The following is a 25,902-nucleotide window of genomic DNA, read 5'->3' on the forward strand; positions in this document are numbered from 1 at the left end:
GCGCATCCACCACCCGGTGTTAGTATCCAACTTTGCAGTCACTCCTGATTTTGATCATCGGCAAAAACCACCATCTTACCTATTATCTTTTTTCATATAATATTCATTTCTTTTTACTTTTATTTTCTTTTTCCTTTTTTTTAAAAAATTACTTTTTTTATAACAACATATTATCATCAGGAGAATCAATCGTCTGAATCAAACTCGTTAACAACTTATAGCAGGGTCCTTTAAACAGTCATATATCATTTGCTGGAGTTTATGGTAAAGAGCAAAGAAATGAATACTATATGAAAATAAGATAATAGATAGGACGGTGGTTCTGGCCGATGATTAACATAAGAATAGCCTTACTGGGTCAGACCAATGGTCCATCAAGCCCAGTAGCCCGTTCTCACAGTGGCCAATCCAGGTCCCTAGTACCTGGCCAAAACCCAAGGAGTAGCAACATTCCATACAGAATCTCAAAGAATAGCAAGATTCCGAAATCCCAGAGAGTAACAAGATTCTAGAATCCCAAAGAGTAGCAGCATTCCATACAGAATCTCAAAGAATAGCAAAATTCTGGAATCCCAGAGAACAACAAGATTCTAGAGTCCCAAAGAGTAGCAACATTCCATGCTACCAATACACGGCTTCCCCCGTGTCTTTCTCAATAACAGACTATGGACTTTTCCTCCAGGAACTTGTCGGATACTAACACCGGGTGGTGGATGCGCTCTAGATCTGAGGCCTTTTTCCACCTTAAGACAGGAGATACATTTTGATATATGAACTATGTTTTGGATATAAGAAATAGCTGCCTGGGTTTATGGTACGAATTCAATGGATTAGAAAGAATGTCTATAAGATGCACATCTTTTACTAAAAAAAAAAAAAAAAAAAGAATAATAAATGCCAAGTAAAGGATTTATAAAATAAATTAAGGAACCGTATAAATACAATAAAACTGATGAGATTCAGAGCCCTGAAGTAGATGTATCTGATATTTTAACTACTAGCACTATTCTACAATACTGTATGGTTTTTTATTTTTCATGAGTAGTTCTGTCATATGCAGACCTATATGTACACATATACTATATTAAAGGCTCTTAGTTCAAGAAATCTCAGTCTTAGGTATGGCGGCCTCTGACCCAGAGTTAATAACCTGTAATAGTGGGGAGGCTTGAGATATGGGCCTGTATACCTCAAGGTGCCATCAAAGTCTGCTTGCATGTCTCCAATGGAGGCTTCGCAGGTCATGTTGGCAATCTTCAGCCGGCCGGCCATATCCTTAGCCATTCTCACCTCTGTTTTGATGAAGACACCTTCAGCGGAAGCATTAATGCTACCTATATCGTAACTGGAATGTCGAGGTCAAAGAACATAGGGAGAAAAAAATAATAATCATGACAAACGTTCACAATAACTGATAAGAGATATTTAACATAGGTGGGACTCACCAGGACAAGGAAGAGGGGAACAATTGGATTTATGAATGAAGAGCTGGTAAAATAAAAAAGGGGGAAGCTTGAGGCAAGGATAGCTGAAGGATATAAAGTTGGAAAAAGGTGGAGACAAGATGGTGTGGATCTGGGGAAAGAATGGAAAGTGCTAGGATCAATGTAGATCACAATGGAAATGGCCTTACAAAACCCAGAAGAGAAGTTTACGTTGGAAGGAGAGGCTGATGGACGCATTGTTGATGTAAAAAACAAAGTGTTGCTTGGGTTGGAAATGCAGGTCAGAGAGGGCGAGCTGCAAGTCCGTCACCGTTACACTGTAATGAGAAGAGAAAGGTATGAGGATGCAAAACCCTCCCATTTTTTTTTTTTTTTTTTTACTTCTCTTCCCCTATCCTTTGGTGCCTAACTCATGCTGAAGATGGCCCTAAGCCAGCAAAACTGCCTTTTGCAGAGATGCCCCAAATGGGTCTTCAGTAAAGGTCACTTCCACCCTAAAAGGGATCCAGAAACCTGAGGCTAGAGGAAGGGGTCTGCTAGAGAAAGCCCTAAGCCAGGGGTGGGCAACGAGGGCCAAAATCCAGTCAGGTTTTCAAGATTTCCCCAGTGAATATGCATGAGATCTATTTGCATGCACTGCCTCCTTTGCATGCAAATAGATCGCGTGCATATTCATGGGGGAAATCCTGAAAACCCGACTGGATTGCGGCCCTCGTTGCCCACCCCTGCCTTAAGCACTAACTCCAGCTTCACGGCCATCAAAAAGCCTCTTAACTCTTAATGCAAGGAACCAGAGGAACCAGCATGCAACATTTATAAGTCAGTACAACAGGGGTGTCCAACCTGTGGCCCGAGGGCCACATGCGGCCCCGTGAAGTATTTTGTGTGGCCCCAGTTGAGGGCGATGCAGTGTTTTCCTCTGCTGCCCCTGGGTGTTTACTGTCTTGCCGGCTCCCTCCTCTGTCTTGCTGTAGCTTTTGCGCATTTGTGCGGCCCCAGAAACATTTTTTTCGGCCAATGGTGCCCAGGGAAGCCAAAAGGTTGGACATCCCTGCAGTACAAGGATCTTCCCTTATCATTTAAATCTTCCCTATTGCTTATACGAGAACAGCTTCTCTTTCCAGGACAAATGATTCCGTTCCAATTTCTTTATGGTATATCCCTGGATGTATTTGTTTATAAGAAAGCAAGTTTCGGGAGATGCAACCTCTGGAGGGAATGTACCACCAGAACCAGCATAGCACAAACTGTAACAAATTGGTGTTTGCATTCCCTCTGTAATTATGTATCAGCAACACAAGGAGATATTTCTTAGCTACATGGACTAACCTCCCAGTGTAGGTGGTGCAGGTTAAGCAGTAGCAGAATTCAAGGAAGCAATACACAGGCAGAGATGAGCCTTAGGTATGAGAAAGTGAGGGCAAGGCTTGAAATGGGGCAAACTCTGCATTACTAGATACCCCTAGTGGGCCTCCAACATCCTATCTTTTGGACTTGTAACACATCCCAAGGAGATGCTGGACATTGCTATCAGCACATGAAATATCGTTCTGATATGAACAGAACTAACCTCGGTTCCCAATTTTCTCAGGACTGAGCAGAACGATCTCACTTACTTGCTAATGGTGTACTGAAATTTCCCTTCATTTCCTGATAGGTCTGGAATGGTGAGATTCTCAAGTTCCTGCTCCACGAACCTCAGGCCTTCCTGTTTGACTGCAAAAACAAAATGTTACTCAGTTGCGACCTCCTTAATTTATGCACAAGAGAGGAGAAAAAAAAAAGAATAAATGGATTATTAAAATTCTCCTATGTAGAGTGGCAGCAGTTGACATGTCTGGGCTTAGGAAGGGTTTGGGGTGGGTTCTTGGAGGAGGGGGGTCTATGGTTGGTGTTGGGATAGACATGAGGGAGGCTGTTGCTTGCCCTGGGATTGGTGGCATGGAATGCTGCCGCTGTTTGGGTTTCTGTTAGGCGCTGGCGGCCTGATGTTGAAGAGGCGGGATGCTGAGCTGGAAGGACCATTGGTCTTGCCCAGTGTGGCTGAACTGAGAAGCAAGTGGAAGTCATAGAGCAGCCACAAGAAGGCCTTTGTCACAGGAAGACCCTTTAATGCATTACAGTCCTCGGAAAAGTGTAGAATATGTGCACACAGTGATCTCCCATTACCACCACCACCACCATTGTCTTACCAAGTTCCAGACCCTTTCTGGTAATACGGATTTTACATGCAGGGGTTGAATCTGTCGTTGCAGCGACCAACCAGGGAAGGACCAGCATAAGAAACACCTTGTGTGGATCCATTATTCTTCACACTTGCTAGAGCAGAACATAAGAGATGTTTAGAGCTACATATTAAAGTCACTGATTCACTACTTCCAGTCCACATTATGATAGCCTGAAAGTTGCATTCTGAAACTAAACCCTTCTCATGGCACCCTGGCTTTTCACTTCAAGGATCCCTGCACTATAGAAGACTTAATCATTGTTTGTGAAGGGAACCCTCTTTTCTGTTGTACAGAGAATGTGTCCCAAATTCTTAGAAACCTTGAGAGCCCAATGATTGGAATTTTAGAGTTAAGTTAGTTATCTTCCCAAGGCAAGTAACCCACTGGACCTGATAGTACAATCTAACTTTGTACCTGAAGCAATGAAAAGTAAAGTGACTCGCCCAAGATCACAAAGAATGTCACTTGGAGAAAGGAGGAAATAGGTTCTTCTTACCTTGATAATCCTCTATCCACGCCATAGAAAGATACAGGCAAGCCAAATACTGAAAATAAGGGGCATAATTCTTTCTCTGAGGGTTGTTTTTTTTTAAACTCTTGTATATTGGGTTGTTTGGCAATGTGTCTGCAGTGGACCTTTGATCATAGCTGCTGTGAACTACTCTATTGTTTCATATTACTGTATATTTATAGTAGGAGTTCGCTATTTTGGGTTATTGATGTTAAAAAAAAAAACCAACCACACCATTTTCCTTCCTGTCACTGTATGAGCCAACCCCACTCATGTACTGAAATGAAGAGATGCATTTTCCTTTAGAACACAGCGCAGGTCCTGTATGTCTTTTCTGACACCATCCACTGTTTAACACTGCAGTAATTTGAACGCCTTTAGCGACTGCATCAAGAGTAAATATTTCTTATCACATGGAGGGCATAGCTTAGCGTAGCATTCTCAGCATTCTGCATCAAGCCCAGAGGAAAATGAAGTTAGCAAGAAACATGAGAAGGGGGGGGGGGAGGGAAGACTAATGGAGGAGAAAAACTGAAAAACAAACAAACCCCAAAGGTACCAGGGAAGGGAAAAAGAGAAGGTGAAGTGAAAGGTAGAGGAATTACAGTGTGTCAAAATAGGACGGCCGAAAGAGTACGAGTGAGAACAGTGGATTATAGCACATTCCTATGCTCTTTCATCATTGCAGCAAATCAGAGGAATCGGAGCCGGATGAGAGAGAGAGAAAGAAAGAAAGAGAGAAAAAAAGAGAAAAGAGAGAAAGAGAGAGGGAAGGAAAGAGAAAGAGAGGAATAGAAAGAGAGAGGGGGAAAAAGAGAGAGAGGGGGAAAAAGAGAGAGAGGTAAAGGGAGAGAGGGGGGGGTGGAAGATAGAGAGAGGTAAAGAGAGAGCGAGGCATGCTGAGTACACAATGAATACTCTACTTGCCTTTCCAGAATATCAATGCAAGATAAAGATGTCCCTGACTGCTCTCTTGGGACCAACTTCACCAGTCTGCCTAAGTACACAAAACTTGAAGAGGCAGGGACTGGAAGGAGGGTGGACAAGTGCCGACCAATTGCTTGCTTTTACTGTCCGAGGACCTTCGCTGACTCACTACAGTTCAGCTAGGAGCTGGAGGGAAGGTGCTGACCTTCAACAAACACAAAGAGAAGAAACATTTGAGCTATTTATTCTAAGAAGCCACCATGAGCTTGGAGCCAAGAGAAAAGGAGGAAGAGAAAAACCGGGGGAGGGGGGGAGAGGAGGGAAAGAAGAGAGGGTGAAAAGTATAAAAATATCAGATGGCGCATTTTCCTACATTAATAGAGAAAATTAAAAACATCCCAGAAAAGAGCGTATATAATTCTGAGGGAAACAGGAGAAACAGCTATAGCAAGAAACCTGCCATCAAAAGTGCTTATGTACAGTACGTATTTCATACAAGTGTCTGCAAGTTTTATGTTAAATTGTACTTGTACACCGCACTTAATGCATAAAAAAATAAGTCCAAACCATGCCTTGAAAGAACGCTTCGGCTCAGGATGGAGAAACTTACGCCTACCTTTACACACATCTCTCCTGGCAATCTTTGAAATGCACTTTTCCACGTTGAAATGCATAATTCCTGGAAGTTGAGGAGTAACCTTATGGCTAGTGCAGGGAACATGGTAAAAAACAGGATTTCCAGGATCCTCATTGACTTGTATTGAGATCCTGGTTAAAAAAAAAAAAAAAGCAGGATTTACAGGTTCAGTTCCCACTGCAGCTCCTTCAGAGAGATGCTCAAAACCCAAACGTCGGCGCTAGAAACCATTAGCGCTGGACCACTGCTGGTGTGAGCGCAAAATGCTTAAAAGGCACAGAAGACAATGTACGTGCCACAAATTAGCACAAATAGTAAGAAAACATAGTCAAACGGATGTTAATGAGGTCATTTCCTATTTCCTCCTGTGCTCGGAGGACGGCGCATAAAATAAAGCTGCCCTCACCACTGAAAACCTAACTCAGAGCAGGCATTAGGGTGTTTGAAGAGAGCATTTTCCATCATTCTGTCTTAAAAATCGGCTATGTTTTATTTAATTTAGAAGCAAAAGGAAGTCTGAGCAAGACCCCTAAACACTGGCAGTGAGCCAAATGTGTGCAAGTCAAGAGCTAGGGTTTACCCAGGCATGTCCTCTTTTCAGAGGGCATGTCCGGACGGCTTTTCAAAACCCGGCACTTTGTCCAGTTTCTGAAAAGCTTCTTCTTTGGGACCGCGTCGGGAGGGCGTCCGCCATCATGTTGCATCCGCGTCCTCCCTCCCAACAAGAACAGGTTAAGGGGGTGGAGCTGGGGGCGGGGCTATGGGTCCAGAGTTTAATCAACTAAAATCTGGTAACCCTAGTCAGAGCAAACCTGAAACTGAAAGCACACATTGTTAACTTCCCAATGCTCCATGCTAACGGTGTGCATATAATTTGCATGCTATTAGTGGTGAGAACTGGGAAGTTATTTTGCTGCGCCGTTCTCGCAGTATTTCCATATAGCAATGAACAAGCGAGGTACAAAAAAAGTCCAAAGAGATCCATTCTCTATTCAAACAAGCTCCTAATGTGGTTGCAACAGGAGAATGACTCAACACCGGTCATGTATGGCAATGCTGCCTGTAATTGTCAAAGCATGGTCCATGCCGAGTCGTCCAAATGGCAGATGAAATTTAATGTGGATAAATGCAAAGTGCTGCACATTGGGAAGAAGAACCTGAATCACAGTTATCAGATGCTAGAGTCCACCTTAGGGGTTAGCGCCCAAGAAAAGGATCTGAATATCATCGTAGACAATATGATGAAACCTTCTACTCAATGTACGTCGGTGGCCAAAAAAGCAAACAGGATGCTAGGAATTATTAAAAAAGGGGTGGTTAACAAGACTAAGAATGTTATAATGCCCCTGTATTGCTCCATGGTGCAACCTCATCTGGAGTATTGCGTTCAATTCTTATCTCAAGATATAGTGACGCTAGAAAAGGATCAAAGAAGAGCGACCAAGATGGTAAAGGGGATGGAACTCTTCTCGCATGAGGAAAGACTAAAAAGGTTAGAGACGGCTGAGAGGAAATATGATTGAAGTCTACAAAATCCTGAGTGGAGTACAACGGGTACAAATGGATCGATATTTTTAGTCCGTCAAAAATCACAAAAACTAAGGGACACTTGATGAAGTTACAGGGAAATACTCTTAAAATCAATAGGAGGAAAAATTTTTTCATTCAGAGAATAGTTAAGCTCTGGAATGCATTGCCAGAGGATGTGGTAAGAGTGGAAAGCATAGCTGGTTTTAAGAAAGGTTTGGACAAGTTCCCGGAGGAAAAGTCCATAGTCTGTTATTAACAAAGAAAGGGGGGGGGGAGCCACTGCTTGCCTTGGTTCGATAGCATGGAATATTGCTACTCCTTGGGTTTTGGCCAGGTACTAGGGACCTGGATTGGCCACTGTGAGAACGGGCTCCTGGGCTTGATGGACCATTGGTCTGACCCAGTATGGTTATTCTTATGTTGCACTTGTGACTCTGGCGAGTCACTTAACCCTCCATTGAGCCAAGTCCAAAATAAGTATCTGTTTATAATATGTAAACCGCTTTGTTTGTAACCACAGAACGGTATTTATCAAATCCTAGTCCCCTTCCCTTCATGTACTACTTTGATACTACATATAAAATGTATCACACCAATAAAGTTATTGAAATTTGAAAGAAAAGAATGGTATGGATGCGGTTTACAGTTGAAAGTCTTTAGGTGATGTATTGCTCTTGTTTAACATTATTCATTCCCAGAGAGCATTTTAGGCAGATTTATTTTGTGTTTCAGCTAGGCTGCATATTAGACAATGACACGAGGATAAATTTGTCCCTGTAGGAACTCAATTTTCTCCTAGGACAAGCAGGATGAGTCAGCCACATATAGGTGTTGTCCCAACAGCTCCCAATTTGCGGATAAGCTGTCCAATAGCTCAGAGAGATTTTTTTTTTTTTTTCTCTCTCTGAGCACGTGCAGTGCCCGGGCCCCCTGGGCATGCCCGAGCTCTACCCATTTCCCCCTGCTTCCCCCTAATCCCCAGTCTTTAGTTTCCGCCCGTTCCCATCGGTCGGATTTTCTACAGCTCTCCATTACAACTTTTCTACTCATCACCTTGAAGATGCCTGAATCATCTAAAGAAACGACTGGGATGCAGGAGAAGGATGAACACACTGGATCCTCATGAATTGTGCGCCCACTGATGGGATCCGGCGCTCGAGGTTTCCGTGTTGCTTGCATTGTGCGCACATGTCACCACGTGCACGCAAGCTAAGAAAGAGGGCACTGAGAGACTTCATGAAGAGAAGTGAGGCCCGAGAATCTTCCTCCAGCAGCCATCCTCATCGGAATGCAGCAGCGGGGGATCCACAAGCTACAGCGGCAAGGAGCCTCCAGGATGCCCTGGCTCAGCTAATCCCCCCGCCTGCACACGGCCCAGTAGAGAAATATCTCCCGGAGTCCCTGCATGTTGCCGCTTACAGCCAGCCTCTGCAGGGCAGCCGATAGTAGTCTCACCAGACCGAGAGATCTCTCCAGGAGTCCCTGCATGTTGCCGCTTACAGCCAGCCTCTGCAGGGCATGAAGAGAAGTGAGGCCCGAGAATCTTCCTCCAGCAGCCATCCTCATCGGAATCCTGCTGTCCACGGAGAACCTACGTTACAGGTAAGTAACTACACTTTTCTACCCTATCCCCACGAGTTTTGTCGCTGTCTCTGCCCCATTCCTGTAAACTCTGCCTTAACCGCACAAGCCTCGAACACATGATTTTATTTTTTTTTAATCTTTAAAATACAACTTAACATATAAAGGAAATTAATCAATAATGATATAGTCCACATTATAATGGTCACCAGTATCAATTAGAAACTTAAATCCATCAATCTTTTAACATCGCAGGCAGTAATTGGCCAATCTATATAAATCATACACCCTCCTCCAATATATATAAAGTTATTAATAATAGAAATTAAGCTTTCAGCATAGGTTTTCCTTTAATAAAGTCTTCTAACTGGATTGGTAAAAAAAAAAAAAAGTACTTATCACTTCCATACGAGACTAAGCACTTGTATGGGAATTTCAGAAAGAAGGTAGCTCCAGTTGCCACCACCCTAGGTTTTAACTGGAGGAATTGCTTCCTTTTAAACTGAAAATGCAAAAGTAGATACCATATTTTTCAACATTAAACTTTTGTATATACTGTGTGTGTATCTATAGATACATATATATGCAAATACTGTACACACAGGGTGCCCACAAAAATGCTCCTTGATTTTAAATAGTTACAAAATCAAAACTTATTGGAATATGTTTATAAATAAGATGACAGCAAATACAAGTCCCAAAAAGCACGGTTAGCAAGATCTTACCCAATTGCTTGCACTTTCACCCTTATAAGCTGCAACTGGTGCAGAAGTTACAACCTTCAGACAATGCAACACGACAAAATGACCAGGTGTTCCTCAAGTGGCCCCCGAGATCACCGGACATTACTGTTTGTGACTTTTTCCTTTGGGGGTACGTGAAAGACAGAGTGAACGCACCTCCACTACCCGTAACTATGGATGATCTGCAGGAACGCATCACTGACGTTATAAACGCGATCACGCCGGATATGTTTTGGAGAGTCTGGTCCGAGCTTGATTATCGCATCGATGTTTGCCGAGTAACAGGTGGGGTGCACATCGAGTGTATGTAATCAACAGATACCATATGAAACTTTATGAGTTGATGAAACTGTGGCCTCAAAGGTGAAAGAATATTCCAAGAAATTTTGGTTTTGTAACCATATAAAATCAAGGAGTGTTTTTGTGGGCACCCTGTACATATCTCATACCTATTTGCTTTGACTATAGCTGCTCTTTGCCGTCCCAAAGCAGCTGCCGTCCTGGGCTACCACCTAGTCTTCCCTAATGACTGAGCCAGCCCTACCCAGGGTGCAAAGTCCCTGGGGGGAATAAAAAGGAGATAAATACAAGCAGGATGTGTCTGAAAAGAAGTATTTTATCTTATGGTCCATTCCCCACACACGAGCAGTGCGGCTTTCCTCTACCGCTACCACTGGGGACTGATGGTAGAGAGCAAAAGAGGACTGCGGTTAAGAGTAGAGGGGGAGAAGACAATAGAGGGGGGGGCAGGATGAGGCATACTTTTAGCCTTCGGTGCTACAATGCCTAGTTACAGCTCCGTTGAGATTCTTTGCTCTTAAGTTTTAATAGGTCCATCCAGTCCCTCCCCTCTCTCTGTGTGTGGCGTAGTGATTAGAGCTACAGCCTCAGCACCCTGAGGTTGTGGGTTCAAATCCCACGCTGCTCAATCCCCCATTGCCCCAGGTACATTAGATACGAGTGTGAGCCCACCAGGACAGACATGGAAAAATGCTTGAGTACCTGAATGTAAAACCACTTAGACTAAAGCTCGTTCCTAACATTTTCCCCCAATTGCTATACCCACCCCTCCCTCCCTCAAGGCATGGCTGGGTGTCTGCAATGGTCCGTGTTGTGCATGTTTGAACTGTTCCCTCCATGGAAACCGTTGCCCGGACTCCAAGTCATTGAAACCCCCAAAACGGATTCTTTTCATCCCCATTTGCAAAAAAAAAACCTCTATTTGCTGCATTGATCCCAGCCAAGAGGCTGTACTCAAAGAGCTGAAAAACAAGATATAGAGCTTCCAGCCAGTTTTCTTTTCCTGATGCAAGCAAACTATTTCTTACTGTATTCCTAGCAAGTTGTGATTGAATAAAATATTGTTAACTAGCCCCGTCGACCAACAAAAACAGAACGTAAATCACAAACGCTACAATTTCAGGACCATATCAGACAACAAATACAGCATTCCAAAACATAAATCTCATCTGGTAGGAATAATGCCACCTGCTGACACCAGAAGTCCCATCTTTCCTCCATGCCGCCTTAGCGAAGCCCCTCATCCATTTTATTGGACCTGCACCACAAAAGGAAATCGTTGCCTCCTAAAGAAACAGGGACCTCTCCGTTCTGAGCACTAACAGTTCTAACAGACCCTAATGCTCAATCGTATGAAAAAAAAGTTACTCATGGCTAGCAGGGATATTCCCTCTCTGCTCCTGCTCCATTCGGAGATTTATTAGACCAGAATAAACCACAGGGAAGTTCTCTGCTCAGAGTCTCACGGTTCTTTCTTTTCATCTGTTTAGAATTCTAAATTGTTTTGTTTACAATGAGTAACTTTGTGCCAAAATCATTTCCTTAATTCAGAGCAGGCATGGAATGGAGAGAAAAATCCGTAGATCAATCTTTTTTGGCATCCCAGTAGAATCTCAAAATACACCCATTTCCCATGGGCTGGGTATATATGAGATGTTTGTCTCTCCTCTCCTCTGGAATTCTAAATATTTGAACAGGATTACTGTCTTGTTAAGTTCCCCCTGTTCAAAGCTGACCACTAAGGGGGCTGGAAGAAACATTGGGTTTTTTAGTATCCTAAGAACTCCACACAACTCAACCAGCAGTAGAGCTGGGCAAAAAGCAAAAAAAAAAAAGGGGGGGGGGTAAGGATGAAACAAAGACTGAAGGTAAGCACAGGGAGTGACAAAGACAACTCAATGGGGGTCACTGTTATTACTGGAACCATTGCACAACAGAGAAAGCCTTGTTGACTCATACTTTGTTAAAAGGTTTCATTTTAGCCTTTTATTCTGTAGCCTAAAGAAGCATTTTGTCCTATTGCCTTTTCCTAAGGCAAGCATTAATTTGAATTCAAGCAACATTTTTTTTCTGTGCTCTATTTCCTCTGTAATTAGAAGTCACGATAAAAACGGAAGATTTTAATCCAAGGTAAGAAAAGAATTGGGCAGATTCAGAAGCCTTGGGACGTGAGTTCAAAACTCTTTGGCCTCCGATTCTCTGTGTGACTTTGGGCAAATCACGTTTTCTCTCATCACCTCCACAATTCAGTTAAATAGAATTCATCTTTCTTAATCTGTTTTTTTCTTATAGTACTCTAAAAAAAGCCACATTCCCAATGTTAGTGCTATTTAAAGTCACGGCTATCTATCCTTGAAGTTAAAAATTTGCTCCACTTACCTGTGTTTCATGGGCTTTTTTGTCCTGTCCTTAGACTGTACAGTTACCCTTAGCTGAGTCAGAAGGGAGAATGAAGAACTTTGGCTCCATCCAGGAACTTCAGAGGGAGGACTCTTCGCTGCACTGGCTTTGTAGTATGTGTGCGGTCCCCCCCCCTTCCTGGACCAGGGCTGGGTGGAGACTGAGTGCAGCTGCAACTGGTTACAAGGATGCAGAGCTCTGGATATGCATTCAATTGTATAAATGCAAAGATTCGCAGAATGACATGGGAAAACACGTCTCCCAATGCTACCTGGTCGTGCCCTTCAACTACAGAATGTCAGACGTCGATCCTACTCCAAGTTTATTATTTCTTTCATATACCGTCCATCAAAATTTACCTAGACAGTTTGCAATCAATAAAAATATTTAAAACAGAAATAAAAAAGCAACCACATGACAAATAAATGTGGATGGGGGGGGGAGAAGTTACAGATACTGTACAAGACTAACATGTCGGTGGGAGGTACAAGAGGTGGCAAAAAATACATCGGGTTAAAATAAAATATAAAAAGATGGAGGGGCTGGATAGAACATTAGGAGATAATTTGCCTCTAAAGAGGCGTTTGCTGTTAAAAAAAAAAACAACTGAATTAGATATTATTCCAGGGGAAAGAGAGGGCTCCAAGATTAGATATTGTAAGTGTCCTTGAAGAGAAAAGTTTTGCCCTGAATAATGTAAGAGAAGACTCTTGTTTTATACGCAGGGGAAGAGTGTTCCAGAGCGAATGAACCACAGATTAGATCCCTGGAAGGGCTCCTGAACTTTAGGAAAGCAAATAAAACCTACGTCTTCATAAGCAATAAAAGAAATGTATATTGAACTAAATCCTCTGTATAGGTCAAGCTAGGATATTCTAAGTGTGGCAAATTGAAACCCATGTTGACTGTATAGTATGTATGTTAACCTATAAACCGTTGTTGACTTTATATTATATGTGTTAACCTGAGCTGGTTGGGGAGAATGGGATAAATAAATACCTCCCCCTTTTTTTTACAAAACTGTAGTGTGATTTTTAGCGCCGGCCGTGGCGTTAACAGCTCCGACGCTCAACCTCCAAAGCTCAACACACAGGGGAAAATGCCTGAGTACATGAATAAATCCATGTCAACTGTTCTGGGCTCCCCTGGGAGAACGGTACAGAAAATTGAACAAATAAAAATAAACGTCTTCCTCTCCAACCCCATTGGAAGTGGTATAAATTGTTTCTTCAGCATCCCCAAGAAACTAAAACTCAGAACCAGGAGTCTTCTGTACCACCATGCACAGCAATGCCATTAAGTCACCAGGCTCGTCCACTAGCTTCTATTCTTGACGTACCTCAACGATCACCCTAACAGCGTCATCTTCATTGCAAGTCAGTAATAGATATAGAGGGTGTGTAAAACTGCTGTTTGCTGCAGCAAATCCCTTCATATAGTCTACTTTCATTTTCAGTAAAATGAAAGCATTTGGCTTGTTTTGCAAATTCGTGCTCAGTTCATTTCAAAGACTGCGGTTGCTCCTTCCTTTGTTGCACAACCATGAAGTTTAGCCAAAAGGTTAACATGCATTCCCTCCCAAACTGTGAGTTGCTCAACACTGAGCAACCAATCATAACTGGAAAATACATCAGCCTTAGAGGTACCAAGAAGCAGACATCTCGTTTGTGGCACGAAATATGAGAACTGGGTTTAGCAACTTGAGAAGACTGATGTAGGCGCTCCAGAAAGCACATCCGGTACAGGAGAACAAAATTACACAATGAGAGATTAACTTAGGGTAACCGTATTATTCTCCGGGAAACTCCAGACACATGACTCCACCTTGTTCCGCCTCCATCACTGCCCAGTTCCTCCTCAAGCCCCACCCCCACAAAGCTGCCTATTTTCTTCTGGACAAGCTCCGGCCACATCTGAAGGACCTGGAACATGTGCGGCTGTGTATGACATCATCCGCGCATGCTCAGGCCCTCCAGATGTGGCCGGAGCTTGTCAGGGCTTTCTAAAACCCAGACAAATGCTGGGTTTTGGAAAAGTCCATCCGGGAGCCTGGACAGTCCCCTAAAAAAAGGACATTTCTGGGTTTCCCTGGACATCTGGTAACCCTAGATTAACTCCTCAAATGATGTAGGGATATTGGTAACCTACTCCATTACCATGGCAGCTCTGCTATTTACAGTGAGAGGCTCTGAACTTCCTGTTTTCCTAAACACATTTGTGCAAAGACCCACCCTTCCCCTTTCTGATATGACCTCACTCTTGGGGAGAAGCATGATCTCTGTATTTTATCTCTCTATCTAGGAAAAGATTATCGCTGGGTTTTACTAAACAGCGATAGAGTTTTAGATACTATTTTCTGTTTAAAGATATCTAGTGACGTCAAGTACCCTTTACGTATCTCCTACTCGCCTTGTCCTGTCTCTTTTCTTTCTTTTAACCGAATCTTAGCAGGACAAAATATGTTTCTTTTCATAACTTTATTGTAGTTCCTTCCCCCTTTCCATGTACAATCCGTATGGTTTGTCCTTAGTTTGAAGATATCTGGGTTTGAAATTATTGTACCCCTTATTTTTTTTAATCAATATTGTACTTTTGCCTAGAATTTTGATAGGCGTTTAATCAAATTTTAAATAAACGATGAATTCCAATAGATTGCTTAGATCTAATGCTCAACATCTGTGCTTTGGAACTCGTTACCGAGCCATTTATGGGAAGAACCTTCTTGAAAGCGTTTTAAATCAAACCGAAAAGCACAGTTACTTACCATAACAGGTGTTATCCAGGGACAGCAGGCAGATATTCTTAACGTATGGGTGACGTCACCGACGGAGCCCCGGTACGGACACTTTTAACTAGACAGTTCTAGTTGACCGCACCACGCATGCGCGGGTGCCTTCCCGCTCGACGGAGGAGAGCGTGGTCCCCAGTTAAGATAAGCCAGTTAAGAAGCCAACCCGGGGAGGAGGGCGGGTCCTAAGAATATCTGCCTGCTGTCCCTGGATAACACCTGTTACGGTAAGTAACTGTGCTTTATCCCAGGACAAGCAGGCAGCATATTCTTAACGTATGGGTGACCTCCAAGCTAACAGAGGGGGAGGAGGGATGGTTGGCCATTAGGAAAATAAATTTTGTAACACAGATTGGCCGAAGAGTCCATCCCGTCTGGAGAAGGCATCCAGACAGTAGTGAGTAGTGAACGTGTGAACTGAGGACCAAGTGGCAGCCTTGCAGATTTCCTCAATGGGCGTGGAACGGAGGAAAGCCACGGAAGCAGCCATAGCTCTGACTCTGTGGGCCGTGACAGCACCTTCCAGTGAGAGACCGGCCCGAGCATAACAGAAGGCAATGCAGGCAGCAAGCCAGTTAGAAAGCGTCCGTTTAGAGACAGGGCGACCTAAACGGTTAGGGTCGAAAGATAGAAAGAGCTGAGGGGATGAGCGGTGAGCCCTGGTGCAATCAAGATAGTAAGCAAGGGCACGCTTACAGTCCAGCGTATGCAGCGCCTGTTCCCCAGGATGAGAGTGGGGTTTGGGAAAAAAGACAGGCAAAACAATGGACTGGTTGAGGTGAAAGTCCGAGACCACCTTGGGAAGGAACTTAGGATGGGTGCGCAGAATCACCTTGTCATGGTGAAAAACAATGAAAGGTGGGTCGGCAACCAGTGCATGCAGCTCACTAACCCTCCTGGCAGAGGTGATGGCAATGAGGAAAAGCACCTTCCATGTCAGAAATTTGAGTGAAGTAGTGGCAAGAGGCTCAAACGGAGGTTTCATGAGGGCTGACAAAACCACATTCAGGTCCCAGACGACTGGAGGAAGCTTCAGAGGTGGTTTGACATTAAAGAGGCCTCTCATGAACCGGGAAACCAGGGGATGAGCCGTAAGAGGTTTTCAGAAGATAGGCTCATGGAACGCAGTGATGGCACTGAGGTGGACTCTGATGGAGGTAGACTTGAGGCCAGCGTCGGACAGAGAGAGCAAATAGTCCAGTACAGTTTCCACCGCCAATGAGGTGGGATCGTGGTGATGCAGAAGACACCAAGAGGAGAACCTGGTCCACTTCTGATGGTAACATTGGAGGGTGGCCGGTTTCCTGGAGGCATCCAAAATGCGACGGACAGGCTGAGACAGATTCTGTGGAGAGGTCAGCCCGAGAGAAACCAAGCTGTCAGGTGGAGCGAGGACAGATTGGGATGTAGTAGAGACTGATACTGCTGCGTAAGTAGAGAAGGAAACACAGGAAGAGGAATGGGCTCCCTGGAGCTGAGCTGGAGCAGGAGAGAGAACCAGTGTTGGCGAGGCCACCGAGGAGCGATGAGAATCATGGTGGCATTGTCTCTGCGGAGTTTGAACAACGTCCGCAACATCAGAGGAAGTGGAGGGAAGGCATAGAGAAACCGACCCGTCCAGTTGAGCAGGAACGCATCCGGGGCCAGACGATGAGGAGAGTAGAGTCTGGAACAGAAAAGGGGCAGTTGATGGTTGTGAGGAGCTGCAAAGAGGTCCACCTGAGGAGTGCCCCACCGATCGAAGATGGAGTGGAGTGTGGTCGGATCCAGAGTCCACTCGTGAGGTTGAAGGATGCGGCTGAGATTGTCGGCCAGGGAGTTCTGTTCGCCCTGGATGTAGACAGCCTTGAGGAAGAGATTGCGGGCCGTGGCTCAGGTCCAGATGCGGATGGCCTCCTGACAGAGGAGGGGAGAACCGGTGCCGCCTTGCTTGTTTATGTAATACATGGCGACTTGGTTGTCTGTGCACAGGAGAAGAACCTGAGGGTAGAGAAGGTGTTGGAAAGCTTTGAGTGCATAGAACATGGCCCCGAGTTCCAGGAAGTCGATATGATGTTGACGTTCCTGAGGGGTCCAGAGACCCTGTGTGCGAAGTTCTCCCAGGTGGGCTCCCCATGCGTAGGGGGAGGCATCCGTGGTGATGACCATGGAGTGAGGGGGTAGATGAAAAAGCAGACCCCTGGAAAGATTGGAGGAGTTCAACCACCATTGAAGAGATCGCTGAAGAGATGATGTCACACAGATGGGATGAGAAAGAAGGTCCGTGGTCTGAGACCATTGGTTGGCTAGAGCCCACTGAGGTGTTCTGAGGTGGAGTCGTGCCAGAGGGAGCACATGGACCGTGGAAGCCATGTGGCCCAGGAGGACCATCATCTGCCGAGCAGGGATGGAGTGATGAAGGAGCACCTGGCGGCAAAGATGGAGCAGGGTCTGTTGACGGTCGGAGGGGAGAAACGCCCTCATCAGAGTGGTGTCGAGAACTGCTCCAATGAACTGAAGTCGCTGTGTGGGAAGCAGATGCGACTTGGGGTAGTTGATCTCGAACCCCAGAAGATGGAGGAAAGAGATAGTGTGTTGAGTGGCTTGTAGCACAAGCGGAGACGTAGGTGCTTTCACCAACCAATCATCCAAGTAGGGGAACACTTGGAGGTTGTGAGACCTGAGGAAGGCCGCCACCACAATAAGGCACTTGGTGAACACCCTGGGCGATGATGCGAGGCCAAAGGGTAGCACTTTGTACTGGTAGTGATGGTGCTGTATCTGAAACCGGAGGTAGCGACGTGAAGTCTGACTGATTGGAATGTGAGTGTAGGCCTCCTTGAGGTCTAGGGAACATAGCCAGTCGTGTTGAGAGAGAAGAGGGTAAAGCGTGGCAAGGGAGAGCATTCTGAACTTTTCCTTGACCAGACACTTGTTGAGGTCCCTGAGATCAAGGATGGGACGTAGGTCTCCTGTCTTCTTGGGTACCAGGAAGTAGCGGGAGTAGAATCCCTGACCCCTTTGGTCTTGGGGGACTTCTTCGATGGCATTGAGAAGAAGGAGGGATTGAACCTCCTTGAGAAGGAGGAGGGTTTGAGAGGAGTGAGAAGCAGACTCTACGGTAGGATTGTCTGGTGGAAGAGTCTGGAAGTTGAGAGAGTAGCCGTGGCGAATGATGGTAAGGACCCACTGGTCTGACGTGATGACCTCCCAACGGCTAAGAAAAAGTTGCAGGCGTCCTCCGATAGGTTTAGGTTGAGGAAGAGGTAACGCTGGTGAGAGACTGGCTATGCCCTGGAGAAAGGAGTCAAAAGGGCTGAGAAGGTTTTGACTGAGGGAGAGGCTTGGCAGGTTGATGAGATTGGGAGCGAGCCTGATTTGCTGTTGCTGACGAGGTCGGCGAGGTTGTTGCGGAGGTGGATGAAGAGGTCTGGCTGAGAATCTGCGTTGGTATGAAGACTGCTGTCTATAGGGGCGAGCAGGCGGAGTCTTCTTCTTCGGTTTGATGAGAGTATCCCACCTGGTCTCGTGAGCAGAGAGTTTCTGGGTGGTGGAGTCTAGGGACTCTCCGAAAAGTTCATCACCAAGACAAGGTGCGTTAGTCAGGCGGTCTTGGTGGTTAACGTCGAGGTTGGAAACTCTCAGCCAGGCCAGACGTCTCATGGCAACCGCCATGGCCGAAGCTCGAGAGGTGAGCTCGAAAGAATCATAAATAGAGCGCACCATGAATTTGCGGAGTAGGAGCAGACTGGAAATGTGTTGTTGGAAAAGAGGGACCTTACGTTCAGGAAGATACTTTTGTAATGAAGAGAGTTGTTGAACCAGATGCTTCATGTAGAAGGAGAAGTGAAAGGTGTAATTATTGGTTCTGTTTGCAAGCATTGAATTTTGATAAAGGCGCTTGCCAAATTTATCCATCATTTTGCCCTCTCTGCCAGGAGGGGTAGAAGCATAAATACTGGATCCCTGGGTTTTCTTCAAGGTGGATTCGACAAGAAGAGATTCATGGGGTAGTTGGGGGTTTGTCAAACCCCGGGATAGGGATGACCCTGTAGAGACTATCCAGTTTTCTAGGGGCCCCCGGTACCGAGAGAGGGTTCTCCCAATTCTTGTAGAAAGTTTCCTGTAAGATGTCGTGGATGGGTAACTTTAGGAATTCTTTGGGGGGTTGCTCGAAGTCTATGGCATCTAAGAAAGCCTGTGACTTCTTAGTCAGATTCTAATGGGATAGAGAGAGCCGTTGACATTTCCCGAAGAAATTTGGTGAACGAGGATTGTTCAGACTTGGAACCGGTATTGATTGTAGAGGGCTCCTCGTCGGTTGAAGAAGCCTCATCGTCGGTACCGGGTTGGGATTCTTCCCAGAGGTCCGGGTCCCTGACGTCGGTGTGTATAGGACTGGACGGTGGTGTGGATGGTTCTGCGTGGCGAGTCTTAGAGAGAGATTTGCCAGAACGCATGGAGACGGTACCGGGGGAAGAGGAGCGGTGCCGGTCTCGGTCGGCTTGGCGACGGTCCCGATGTCGGAGAGGATCGGCATCAGAGTGTAGTTGCATGAGAGGGTTGATGGGTTCCGCTGCGAGCACCGGCATGGACGTGTTTAATGGTACCGATGGAGTCGACTCCGGTGGTATGGTGTGAGGCTCAGGCCGGTCCGGTACCGGAAGGAGCGGGGCCAATATTGTTGGCAACAGGTGCTGTAGTTGTTGCTGTAGCTGCTCCTGTAATTGAGTTTGGAGTATGGCCGCAATGCGGTCGTCCAAAGGAGGCACCGGTACCGCTTTTTTCTTTTTCGGTACCATAGGTGCTGCTCTACGCCCCGGCGATGAGGAGGCCGATGACGAGGCACTCACCGAAATCGGGGCGGAGCGTTTACGGGTTCGGCTGGATGCCGGGAGGACCGGTGTCGCCGCCGTGGCAGGAGGGCGCTCAAGGGAAGTGGAAGGCTTCTTAGCCGGCTTACCTGACGCCATCGACCCCGAGGAAGGATCAGGCGGTGTGGAGGTAGTCGGTGCCGACTTTAGCGGCGCCGTCGATGGTGTGGCAGACTCCAAGGCAGATCCGGTGCCAAAAAGGATGTTCTGCTGGATCTGCCTATTCTTTAACGTACGTTTTTTAAGAGTAGCACAGCGGGTGCAGGTGTCAGCCCGATGCTCTGGACCCAGGCACTGTAAGCACCAATTGTGCGGGTCAGTGAGAGAGATCGGGCGTGCACACCACTGGCACTTCTTAAAACCCGGCTGAGGGTGCATGAATGGAAACACGGCCTCTGCAAAGTCAAACCCGGAGGCCTGTATGTTGGCAACAGGCCCCGCCGGGGCCGGCCAGAAAAATAAAGGAAAAGACAAATTAAATAATTTTTTTTTTTTTTTTTAGACGAAAAAGAAACCCGAAGGGAAAAAAGCAAAAAAGGAAGAAAATTACGCGAGCGGGAAGGCAAAGTAGAAAATTTCAATAGCCGTTGAAAGCACATGCGTCTTCTTCGCTCCGCGGAAACGAAGAAACTGGGGACCACGCTCTCCTCCGTCGAGCGGGAAGGCACCCGCGCATGCGTGGTGCGGTCAACTAGAACTTTCTAGTTAAAAGTGTCCGTACCGGGGCTCCGTCGGTGACGTCACCCATACGTTAAGAATATGCTGCCTGCTTGTCCTGGGATAAAAAACTTTTTATTTAAGGATGCCTTTGATCTAAAACCATCAGATCTAAGGACTACATAGTCTCAACGCCCTTTTCTTTTCACTCTTTTCTCACAGATGGGATCCCCTTTCCTCATGTGTTAACCTTTATTGTCTTACTATCCTTTAATTCTCACAGTTTCACCTCATTCCCTTTTTGTCTGTTTATGTTGCGTTAATTCTTATGTAATAATCCTTTTGTTTTTTGCTCTCGTTTTTAATTATATGTATTCCGCATAGAAGTACGATAATCGGACTAACAAATTTTAAATAAACTTGGAAACTTGGGACTTACTGGGAACGTTCAACGGTGGTTCAAAGGCTTTTTGCAAAGTAGATCTTACCAAGTATATTCCACTGGGACATATTCATTCACATGGAGTAATTCATCCAGCGTCCCTCAGGAATCTCCATTGTCGCCTACTCTTTTTAATATCTACTTGATCTCCTTGGCTAACTTATTGCAAGACCTAAAAGTCAAGTTTTATATCTACATGGATGACATCACCATACTATTGCCTATGTCATCTTTTACAGAGGATATAAAAGATCAGATCATTGTAATTCTGGCAAAGATAAAACTTTGGATGTTTAGATTCAAACTTAAACTTAATTCAGAAAAAAACAAAATTTTTTCTTGCCAGTCCTAACGATATTATTTCAGACAAAAAACTTCTAATCAATGATCAAATTTTTGACATCGTCCCCTCAATTAGAATATTGGGGGTTACATTAGATCGTCACCTATTGTTCGATGATCATACAGATCTTATGATCAAGAAATGTTTTATGATCCTCTGGAAACTTCGAACTATTAAAAGATATTTTGACTTTGCTTCTTTCAGACTTCTGGTACAGACTTTAATTCTGTCTGCTCTTAACTATTGCAATATTATCTCTCTGGCATCCTATAAGAAAAATTTAAATCGTATTCGATTATTACAGAACACGGCAGTTCGCCTAATTTTTGGCCTAAAGAAATACGACTACATTAGTCCTTTTTACCAGCAATTACATTGGTTACCTTTCAAAGCACGTATCCTTTTAAAATTTGGATGTTTTTGCTTTAAAGCGCTTTTTGGTCTGGTCCCGGGGGTACCTGTCCTCCCAATTTAACTTTTACAAATCATCAAAAAATACCCGTAACGATTTTATGTTTATGTACCCTTCTGTTAAGGCCTGTCATTACAAGAGATTTTTGAATAAGACATTTGCCTTTCAATTAGGAAAAATGAATTTTTGATTAAGCCCTTTGATTTCCCAAATGTTTGATAAGTTTGTTACATAACTGTACTTTTTACTTTTTTTATTTATTATGCTCTACAGAATTTTCTGTATATTTCACTGATTGTACAGTTCTTCTTCTTTGTGAACCGCCTGGAACTTTGTGGATGGGCAGTATACAAGAATAAAGTTATTATTATTACTAGGAAGAACACTTCATCTGCCTACGTAGGCACAGACACACTTTCTCCCAAACATACACAAATGAACATAGTCTCACAGAGAGACACATGCCTTCCTCCAGAAGCACAATTTACCATGTTTTCACACCCCTGCGACTGCCTCAGGGACGCAGGTGAGCCGAGTACTTTTCCCCCTTCAAAAAAATCTTCAGGCTGCATTCAGGCTTTCAGCTCTAAAATGGCATGAAGATTTTTTGAAGAGGAAAAACTACTCAGCTCCCTCAAGTCCTTGAGGCAGTCGCAGAGATGAAAACTGTGGAATTAGGCCTGTGAAGGGGACCTTTTGGGTGATTTATAATACACAACTGTCTGAGTTGAAAGACAGCAGATAAGTATATTATTTTCTATGAAAGGAATGACATTGGCGAAACACAGGATAGCACCATATAGTTATCGAGAACAGATTTGCTATACATTATTTGGAATTTGCCCGATGAAAGTATTCACCTCAGTAATGATAAATATATACATGTCCGTGATATAGGTGAGTTATATAGGTGAGTTTTAAATCTGAGAGCTACTCCAAATTCACTATTATTAGTGAATATCTAAATATTACTGTATATACTCATATATAAACCTAGATTTTGGGGCCAAATAAAATGCCCAGAAATGAAAGTTTGTGTCTCACACCCATTGCAGGCCTGTCCCTAAGAAGGGCTGTGACTCACTGGTTGAGCTGCTGCCTCTGCACCCAGAGGTTCTGAGATCAATTCCCAGTGCCGCACCTTGTGACCCTGGGCAAGTCACCTAATCCTCTAGTGCCCATTGTTTTGAATGTCAGCTTTGAAATGCCTCAAAACTCAAAATGCCTCAAAACTCACCTGTTCCTGAAATACCTAGACAGTTGACCCGTTCCTCTCTTTCCCCTCTCGTTTCCTTCTCTTGCCCTTTCCCCCCTATTGTTCCCCCTTCCCTTAAGTTCTCTCAACTTGTACTTCACTAATCTTTGTAAACCGCATAGAACTTAACAGTACTGCGGTATATAAACTCTTATTATTATTATTAAAGGCGGTATACAAATCCTCATTCCCTTTCCCTCGGTCTACCTTAAGCTCCGCTGGTCCAGTGGCGAGCCAGGGCAAGAGTGATCCTCCTAAGCTCCTGCCCTATGCAGTCTCACTACTCAAAATGGCTGATGCAAGTTTCCATAGTGGTTGCTATGTTTATTTACTGCTTTTTCACGAAGAGAGTCACCCAAAGAATTTACAAGTATTTTCCTGATCTGTCCCTGAGCTCACAAGGTAACAGTGGTACCTGGGGCAATGGAGGGATTAAGGCCCAAATTCTGTAACCAGCATCTAAAGTTAGGCACCTATTTCGGAGGTGCCTATCTAAACTGAATAACAAGCTCAATTAAGCTTTTTAATCAGCACTGATTGAAACCTAGGTGCCTATCAAGAAAGCGCGATTCTGTAACAAGGTGCCTCTAAAAATTTAGGCAGCCTTCAAAAAATAAGTGCTCTGCATGCTAGGCGTGGGCGTGGCTAGGTGTTAGGCCCCATCTTACAGAATCACTGCTCTTAAGCATGCTTAAGCACTCGCATGGGTGCCTAACTTTTAGCTGTGCCTAGAGCTGGCCTATTTAATGGGCGCCTCCAAATGGGGTTTCAGAACTATGGGGCCCTTATATTAAAACACGCTACAATATGTGCTTAGAATGCTGGAAAATCCAAATTAAAATGTTATATAGCCATATTTGAGGTGGGAATATTTTAAGAGGGTTTTTTTTTTTTTGCAGATCCCACACTAATTTTCCATTAGCATGTGGGACTTGTAAAAAAATGAACAAAAGCGATCTCATGTTTAAGTCTGTATTATTCAGTTACTCCCAAATTCTGTATACAGCGCCTCAGGTTGTGTGCACACAACTTCATTGATTAATCGGCCTAATTGGCGCCGATAACTGACAATTAACACCTAAAGGGGATGTGACCATATGCGGAATGTGGGCAGTTTTAAAGGGAAATGAGCTCTTTATACTGGCACAGTCTCAGGATTTTTTTCCTCAGAACAGACTCCAGAGCTCTCAAAGCTGGAGGCTTGACCAACCACAGGGAGGGGAGGGGGGGGGAGAACCCAGCACGAGCCCCGCCAGGTTTAACACCCCCGAGGTCGACGGATCCCCAAACAGGACCCGTCCAAGCTCTGTCCGGCAAAAAAGGGGAACCCAGGAGTCCGAAACAAATTCCAACAGCCCTAAAGGGGGAGCCGAATTAGTCTTACCACCTGTTGGAGACTGAGAAAGACAAACTGGATTGGGAAGGGGGAGCATCTCCTAATATACAAGTTTTTGGTCTCATTCTCCACCTGCTGGTCACAGTGAGGCATAAACCCATTCGTAAGGACTAGACTGTTCTACCAGGCGACACAGAATTAAAATTGTTCAGTTTGGCTGTGAGCAGAACGTTATTCCTAGTACTTGAAACTCATTTGTGACCACTGAACAGTATTCTGCTGGGCTCTTGTGTGACCTGGGTGGGTGGTGTAGTTGGGGAAACCAAATTATATTTTGTTTTCTGGAGAATAGTTAGTAAAAACAGAAAATACATATAACGTCATAACAGTGCATGCAGTATGGAAGACCACATTTATTTATTCACAGGAGTTAGGGAATAGGTGCAAAGAAGAGAATACAGTGAAGATGACTAAGCTCCAACACAAAGAAAGGAAAAAAAAAAGAAGGTTGCAAGAAAGGAGAAAAGATAACACATGGACTAAAAAGCATGGAATGGAGAATAAAAAAGATACAGATAGATAAACGGGACAGATTAGAGGTATGGAAAAATAAAGAAACAGAACTCATACTTACTTTACTTTATGTGTTTCTAGAGACAGTTGTTTCTTGAAAACAAAATTAACACAAAGAATCATTTTCTTGATTAAAAAACATGAGAAATTATATGTTTGTAAAATTTTAGAATAAGAATACTTAAAATACTTATCTGACACAAAACTTGTTTAGTTTAGTTTTGTAAACTGGATCCAATCAGGCTAAGAGAAACAAATAAAAATGTTTTATTTGCTTTGACAAACTTTTTTGGGGAAAACATATAAATTTGTATCCTATATCAGTGATTCCCAACCCTGTCCTGGAGGAACACCAGGCCAATCGGGTTTTCAGGCTAGCCCTAATGAATATGCATGAGAGAGATTTGCATATGATGGAAGTGATAGGCATGCAAATTTGCTTCATGCATATTCCAATTTGACACGGACTAGAGGACATGAAATGAAGCTAAGGGGGGACAGGTTCAGGACTAATGTCAGGAAGTTCTGCTTCACTCAGAGAGTGGTTGACGCCTGGAATGCCCTCCCAGAGGAGATTATTGCGGAATCGACCGTCCTAGGCTTCAAGAGCAAACTAGATGCATATCTCCTTAAGAGAGGCATATAAAGATATGATGGACTATAAATTACGCCAGGGTACACCTGGCAGGGCCTCCGCGTGCGCGGATCGCCGGACTTGATGGACCAAAGGTCTGATCCGGAGATGGCAGTTCTTATGTTCTTATGTTCATTAGGGCTAGCCTGAAAACCCAATTGGCCTGGTGTTCCTCCAGGATAGGGTTGGGAACCACTGTCCTATATAATAAAACCCTAGAGCGTACATGCACTCTTGAAATTTCGTGATCCCTGCTGCTGTGATTTCTGATCCGTGGCAGCCAATCCGGCGGCAGGGAACATTTTGG

At 44.5% G+C, this 25,902-nt stretch overlaps 1 protein-coding gene across 4 annotated transcripts in view; it reads right to left on the reverse strand.

The window, feature by feature from the left end:
• The window catches only part of PLTP (phospholipid transfer protein), a 31,559-nt gene extending 19,131 nt beyond the window's left edge, over nucleotides 1-12,428 (reverse strand). The window contains exons 1-6 of one of the 4 annotated variants that reach the window (XM_033914411.1): nucleotides 12,282-12,354; nucleotides 5,112-5,316; nucleotides 3,638-3,760; nucleotides 3,062-3,161; nucleotides 1,634-1,762; nucleotides 1,190-1,345 (exon numbers count right to left, since the gene is read on the reverse strand). In XM_033914411.1, the coding sequence (XP_033770302.1) occupies nucleotides 1,190-1,345; nucleotides 1,634-1,762; nucleotides 3,062-3,161; nucleotides 3,638-3,749 (497 nt within the window). In that variant the 5' untranslated portion in view covers nucleotides 3,750-3,760; nucleotides 5,112-5,316; nucleotides 12,282-12,354. Of the gene's footprint in view, nucleotides 1-1,189; nucleotides 1,346-1,633; nucleotides 1,763-3,061; nucleotides 3,162-3,637; nucleotides 3,765-5,111; nucleotides 5,317-12,281 lie in introns of all 4 variants that reach the window. The other 3 variants (XM_033914408.1, XM_033914407.1, XM_033914409.1) reach the window with 3 other exon arrangements.
• Between the last annotated feature and the right edge of the window lie 13,474 nt (nucleotides 12,429-25,902).

This window comes from Geotrypetes seraphini, chromosome 11 (assembly GCF_902459505.1).
Source record: "Geotrypetes seraphini chromosome 11, aGeoSer1.1, whole genome shotgun sequence".
In the NCBI taxonomy this organism is placed as follows: Eukaryota; Metazoa; Chordata; class Amphibia; order Gymnophiona; family Dermophiidae; genus Geotrypetes; species Geotrypetes seraphini.